This window comes from Procambarus clarkii, chromosome 2, assembly GCF_040958095.1.
Source record: "Procambarus clarkii isolate CNS0578487 chromosome 2, FALCON_Pclarkii_2.0, whole genome shotgun sequence".
Taxonomy (NCBI): domain Eukaryota; kingdom Metazoa; phylum Arthropoda; class Malacostraca; order Decapoda; family Cambaridae; genus Procambarus; species Procambarus clarkii.
This window is the reverse complement of record NC_091151.1, coordinates 42,375,491-42,382,990: the sequence shown is the minus strand read 5'-3', so window position 1 is coordinate 42,382,990 and position 7,500 is coordinate 42,375,491. Positions and strand designations below refer to the sequence as shown.

The following is a 7,500-nucleotide window of genomic DNA, read 5'->3' as shown; positions in this document are numbered from 1 at the left end:
GTGAGAGGGGTCACCAGACCAGCCCAGAAGGAGGTGAGCATTACTAGAGGCCGCGTGCAAGCGTACTAGGGGAGTGTGTGTGTGGTGGGGGGGGGGTAGACAGGTGTTGATAGAGATGAAAGCATTTGATACAGAGGGAGATCAAGAGGGAAAAGACACTACAGGATGCCAAATAGAAGACAAGTGGGGATGAAGGGTCACATCCCCCTTCATCCCATATGGAGAGGAATCACCCCAGGGAGATAAATGGGAATAAAGAGAGGAGAGGAGGGGAGGGGTAAAAGAGTTAAATAGAGACACTAGAATAATGTACAAGAGTGAGAAAGTGCGAATTACATCAATGAAGTATCGCGACTGAACAAAACAATTAGAAATCATTAGAGTTAACATGTCAATACAAGAGGCCAGGAAAGGTAGGCCGCAAAGCCTACACTGTACGTTAGAGAAGGCAGGTCACCAAGCCAGCGCAGGTCGGACATGGCAGCCTGGGCCACACACCATATCATGACAGGGACATGGTAGCCTGGGCCACACACAAGATCGCCCGACTAACAAAACACACACACACACACACACACACACACACACACACACACACACACACACACACACACACACACACAACTAATGACCAAACACAGAGCAAATAAAAGTAAAGCTAGCCAGGCTGTGAGAAAGAGGGCGAGAGGGGTGCAGAGGAAACAACGTTGGATAAGAAAGAGAGAGAGAGAAGAGCGTGACGACAGAGAGAAAGGGGGAAGGGATAAAGAAAACATGTAGAGAAAGAAGACACACACATTAAACCAGAACCAATGAAATTAATCGCCCTCAAAAGAGCTCAGCGATGCTCAACAAGGATCCCACAAACATTGACACGATTGGTCAGTGGGAGAAAACGAATTATTGGTCATCGAAAACGAGAAGACACAAATAAACCATGCCCCCACAATTTTATGTCATGCCACTAGAGAAATATTATGGTACAATTCAAACAATTGGCGATAGACGATCCGGTTAAAATGAATATATCTATTGGGAATTTAAACCCAGAATGAATATTTCATCTCCAGCACGGCTGTAATAGGCCAATCTGAATGCATGAGTTTAAGAGTGTAAAGCAAATATGAAACATTGCGGTGCCCCATTGAGGAAACACCGCGCTGTTCTCTAGTGCAGCATTTCACGGTAAACTACGACAAAAGCATTGTTAAACGGGGCAACAAAGGCACAATCATTACGTTGGACGTGCTTGCCCATGGACAGATAACATAGTGCGGTTCTGTTGTGCTGAAAATTTCAGATTTTAAAGCTTATGCAAATAATTTTGTTTTATTGAAAAAAAGGATATTTTTATTTTTTGAAAATTACTAAAGTAAATTAGAAAGTTGCCTGCAGAAACTCAAAATTGTATAAAATGCTCTTAATTCTCTAAACATCGTTAAAAGACCTCATAATAATAATATTACTAATCACACATAATTTACATTAACGTGACATATATCTATGAAAAAATCCACTAGGACTAGAGGAGGTTGGCAGGAAACCTATGAACGCCACAAGTGGTGGTCTGAGGACGCGACTGGCATTGCCAGGGTCGTAGGTTCACGCCTATATAGTATATATATATATATATATATATATATATATATATATATATATATATATATATATATATATATATATATATATATATATACATATATATATATATACATATATATATATATACATATATATATACTGGCCGGGTACTAGCTGTACCCGGCCACGCGTTGCTGTGAGCCACATATGTGCGTTGAGCCACAGCAACCTTCCCCCGTCTCCTCGTCCTCCCAACCATTCTCCCCCTCCCCGTCCCTTTGTCCTCAACACCATCCCCTCACTCCACTGTCCCCTCGTCTTCCTAACCATTCCCCACTCCACCGTTCCCTCTTCCTCCTTACCATTTCTCCGTCCCATCGTCCTCCCCACCATCCTCCACTCCCCTGCCCCCCTTGTCCTCCCCACCATTCTCCATTCCCTTGTCCCCTCGTCCCGACCATCCCCAACTCCCCCGTCCCCCTCGTCCTCCCCATAATTACCCCCTCCCCTGTCCCCTCGTCCTCCGTACTATTCCGCACTCCTCTTCCGATGCATTCCCAAATGATCTGATGTTCCCATCACTGAAATATAAGAAAAACAGTTAAAAAACCAAATGAAAAACAATGACAAAATAAAAAAATAAACTATATTCACAAAATGAACGGTTTGGTAAACAATACAGCTCAATTCCACAGCAATGTCCCACAAAATAATTAAATCGAAATGAAAATATATAAAAATCTATGAAAATTCAATTTATCAATAATATTGGAAACATTGAAATGGAATCGTAACATATTTAGATTGATGTATGTTGTTCTCACGTGCAACAGATGGCGCTGTTGTTGTTTTTTTTTAAAAGCATGGTTTCGCCTGTCATATGTGTGGCATCTATACTTATACTCACGAAATGAACGGTATGGTAAACAACACAGCTCAATTGCAAAGCAATGTCACACAAAATAATTCAATAAAACTAAAAATATATAAAAATCTATGAAAATTTTATTTAACAATGCAATCAGAAACACTGAAATGGAATCGTAACATATTTAGTATAGCGTATGTTGCTATTACGTGCAACAGATGGTGCTGTTTAAAAAAAAAAATTTACCTGTCACAGGTGTGGCAGCTATAAAGTAGGTATTTAAAAACCCTCATGTATTCAAATGAAACGTTGTGTCAAAATTTCAAAGCAATCGGTAAAATATTAATATTAATATTTCACCACACACTTTCACCACAAGTGTGTATTTCAACACACACTTTCGGATATTAAAGTGTGTTGCTCTTACGTCCAACAGAGGGCACTGTTTTTCAAAAAAGCGAGTTTTATTCTTATCACAGGTGAGACATGAATATAGTAGGTATATAAAAACACGGGCCTATTAGAATGCAACGTTTTTTTTCAAAATTTCAAAGCAATCAATAAACAGGTTTCGAAGATTTCCCTCACATGAAAAAAAAAGTTAAAAAAAAAAGTTATTTCCCGTCACAGACGTGACATCTATATATTATGTATATAAAAACTTGCTCGGATGCAAATGGAATATTGTGCGAAAATTTCAAAGCAATCGGTGGAGAACTTTCGGAGATTTATATATATAAATCGTATATACTGGACATGCCAAGGGGTGAAGTACTGGACATGTTATAGTACTTTATAGTACTGGACATGCCAGGGGGTGAAGAGTATTCTGTTGCATGTTGGGGTGGGGCAAGTCAAGCTTATATTATATATATATATATATATATATATATATATATATATATATATATATAAGCTTGACTTGCCCCACCCCAACATGCAACAGAATACTCTTCACCCCTTGGCATGTCCAGTACTATAACCACTCAGCCACAGACTGTACAAAATTATTGAAAGTCGTCTGACATTTAACTCCAATACCCGACAGCACTCGTGACTATACTGGGCACAGATATTTCCTCAAATCACTTCAGCATGCTTGGGCCGTCATTTGTGCACCAAGCTTGAATGGTCCCCAAGCCAACAAATATCAGAAAACTCTAGGACATGCCAAAGGGCATGGAAGCACTGGCTGACCGGGTTCGAATCCTTCAGGGGGTCAAGAGTTTTAAATTATATACAAATTTAATTTATTTCCTTGGACTATCGGAGTCACTCTCCCATATGTACTAGTCGTCCGGATTAGTGCTACTGGATAAGTATCCATCGATATGTTTATCCTTTTTTAATTATCTGGAGGCTTTCCCACTCCCGCACAACCAATTATGTGTACTAACTCCACACAAAACAAATTATATGTACTCCAACAAAACCAATTATATGTTCTCACTTCAATAAATCCAATCATATGTTCTCACATCAACAAAACCAATTATATATATGAACAACAAATCTAATTATATGTACTCTCACACTTTCACAATTTCCTCAGAATTAAACTTGAGAAAAATATGATTCCAAAAATTGTCTCTACTAGATAATATTTTCTGGGGGTTTAATTGAAATAGTCTCTATAAGAAACGTACTACCACTTTTTTTATTTTGTTTATAGTATACTAGAAAGGGGTCCTAGAGGTGTACAATTCTGTCTGTCTGTCTATCTGTGTCTCCCCCCTCCTTCCCCATCCCCACATCCTCTTTATCATAAACATAAAGGTCTTTAATCCTCTTAAATTCTGATGAAAGTTAGGATTTTAAAGAATAAGAGAATTTAATTTATGCTTAGATCTTTTACTATTATATAAAGAATGTTTCTTAGCATTTTATTGATTTTTTTCGTTAATTTGTTGCACTTGCTAATACAATTCTAAAGTCCTTCATAACGTTATTTATTTGATGAGAAATTTGTATTGTAAACAGAAATATACATCTGCTTTTATGATCTAATATTCAAATGTTTTGTTCTTTTTCTCTCTCTTTGTGTGTGGGTGTGTGTGTGTGTGTGGGTGGGTGTGGGTGTATGTGTGTGTGTGTGTGTGTGTGTGTGTTTGTGTGGGGGTGTATGTGTGTATGTGTGTGTGTGTGTGTGTGTGTGTGTGTGTGTGTGTGTGTGTGTGTGTGTGTGTGTGTGTGTGTGTGTATGTGTGGGTGTGTGTGGGTGTGGGTATGCGTGTGTGTGCACGGGTGGGTGGGTGGGTGGGTGGGTGTGTGGGTGTGCGTGTGTGTGCATGTGTGTGTGCATGTGTGTGTGCATGTGTGTGTGTGTGTGTGTGTGTGTGTGCATGTGTGTGTGTGTGTGTGTGTGCATGTGTGTGTGTGTGTGTGTGTGCATGTGTGTGTGTGTGTGTGTGTGCATGTGTGTGTGTGTGTGTGCATGTGTGTGTGTGTGTGTGCATATGTGTGCATTGTGTGTGCGTGTGTGTGTGTGCATGTGTGTGTGCATGTGTGTGTGCATGCATGTGTGTGTGCGTGCATGTGTGCGTGCATGTGTGTATGTGTGCGCGCGCATGCGTGCGTCCAGAACTTGATGTACGGGGAGGTGACCAGCTCCACCCTAGTGACCAACCTCACGCGAGGTGACCACAACACCAAGGTCACCTGCAGGGCTGCCAACCCTGCCGTGCCAGACTCCCCCCTCGCCAACTCCACCTCCCTCATCGTCCACTGTAAGTCAGGCATGCCAACATTGCCCCATTGACACTGATAAACAATCACTAACAAAAAACGTATAGCGTTTAGCTTGCATCTAATGGTGAAATAATTCACTATTTAGTTATAAATTACTAAATTTGTTTCCCATTTTCTCATATATCCTCTTGCCCATTTTCTTCTTTTTTATATCCCTAACTTCTCCATTTCTGATAGACCCGCCGACGGTGTCTGCGTCGTTAGGAAGATCGCTTCGCCCGGAGCTCCTGAAGGAGGGCGATGATGTATACTTCACCTGTACCGTCGAGGCCAATCCCCCAGCATCCACCATTACTTGGTACCATGAGGTTGGTATCTGCCTACCACCCGCCTGCATCTTTTACTTGTCTAAAGGGCTGGTACCTCTTCCGTCTTGCTCATCTAATTCTCCTCCTCCTTCTCCTCCTCCTCCTCCCTCCCTTCGTCGTCATTTGATACTAGATGATTGGTATCTACTTTCCATCTCTCTCTGTCATCAGCAGCTACCATGAGGTACCAAATTTTGCTACCACCGAGAACACAAAGCTGGTATCATCCTCTCACCAGCCTCCACTATCACCAGGTACCTCAAGGCTGGTATCATCCTCTCACCAGCCTCCACTATCACCAGGTACCACAAGGCTGGTATCATCCCACCAACATTGGAAAAATCTCACGTCAATTCTCTATTACTGAACAGTCCTCTTAAGCTAGATATTAATGAATAGAAGTCAAAAGCGTTCTGACAAGCAGAAGACTAACACTTTTGTGTGAAAATTTAATAATATATATTGCCTTTTATAGAATATTTAGCATTTTTTTAATATATTTTACATAAATATCATGTAAATGCAGTAATTATTTTTCTAATGTTTTCTAATTAAACTTAAACTAAATAAAAAGCAACTGTACTCAATTCAAATTTTATGAGACCAAGTAACAAAATAAAAAAAATATATAATATATAAAATATATATATATATATATATATATATATATATATATATATATATATATATATATATATATATATATATATATATATATATATATATATATAAGTCTGCGTCGTTAGTTGCAAAGCTGCAACAAGTTGCAAAGCTGCAACTTTGCTAGAAGCTGCGACGACACCACATGACACTGCCCGACTTAGAGCTGTAGCAGCTCCCCATGCAGGTGATTTCCTATTAGCGACCCCAATGTCAGCAACCGGCACCCGTCTCACACCGCAGGCCCTCCGAATTGCCGTGGCTCTTCGCCTAGCTGCCCCAATCCACACCGAATACAGGTGTATTTGCGGCGAGGCAGAGGCCGACAGATATGGACGGCATGGCCTTCTTTGCCAAAGGACCGGAGGATGGCATGCAAGACACGGCGAGGTTAATGACATTATTAAGAGAAGCCTTACCACAGCCGGTTGTCCAGCAGAGAGAGAGCCCCGTTACCTAATGTCCCGCAACTCTGATGAGCCTGTCGGTCGCCCAGACGGAATTACGGTGAACCCCTGGAAGAATGGTAGACAGTTGGTGTGGGACTACACTTGCGTTTCAACTTTAGCCAATACCTATGTTGACTTCAGTGCTACACAAGCAGGAGGAGCTGCCAATCACCGGGAAGCGGCCAAGTCACGTAAATACAGAGACCTTGAGCACCACTACAATTTTGTCCCCATTGCCTCAGAGACGCTTGGTGCCTGGGGTAAAAGTGCTGCTAGCTTTTTAAAGGAGTTGGGGTCTAAGCTAATCGAAACAACTAGAGACCCCAGAGCTGCCAGTTTTCTTTTTCAGCGCCTTAGTGTGGCAATCCAGAGAGGAAATGCTCACTGCATCCATGGTTCGTGCCCGCCATCTGAGGAGCTGGAGGAGCTATTCAACTTATGACAAGCACCCTTGTACCCTGTATGTAATCAATATTGTAACTTTTTTTGTGTAATGACATTTTCAAATAAAGTTAGATAAATATACACACTTAACAAAAGAATAGGGGTGGTAGGAGAAGAAAATATCAAAGTGTTCAGTGAGGATCCAAAAGGTCTTCTCTGAGTACTCTTTATTTTCTTCTCTGAGGCTATGGGTCCCTACATTTGCACCAGAGGTGGTACCCCTTCTAGGTTAAAAATATATATATATATATATATATATATATATATATATATATATATATATATATATATATATATATATATATATATATGAATGCTAGGTGTTGAAGCTTCACCTATTTCAATATGGAAATTGAGGCTTTTTTCTCGACAATAAATCCGCAGTAGAGCATTTTTATTTGGTTATAAACAATATATGTGTTGGAGGGAAAATGTGAGAGGA

The 7,500-nt window shown here is 40.4% G+C and overlaps 1 protein-coding gene across 1 annotated transcript in view; it reads left to right on the top strand.

Annotated features, from left to right (window-relative positions):
• The window catches only part of LOC123751906 (neural cell adhesion molecule 2), a 159,626-nt gene that overhangs the window by 113,047 nt on the left and 39,079 nt on the right, over positions 1–7,500 (top strand). The window contains exons 7-9 of the mRNA XM_069324903.1: positions 1–33; positions 5,031–5,175; positions 5,375–5,505. The exon at positions 1–33 is cut by the window's left edge and continues 113 nt beyond it. Coding sequence (XP_069181004.1) covers positions 1–33; positions 5,031–5,175; positions 5,375–5,505 — 309 coding nt within the window. The remainder of the gene's footprint in view (positions 34–5,030; positions 5,176–5,374; positions 5,506–7,500) is intronic.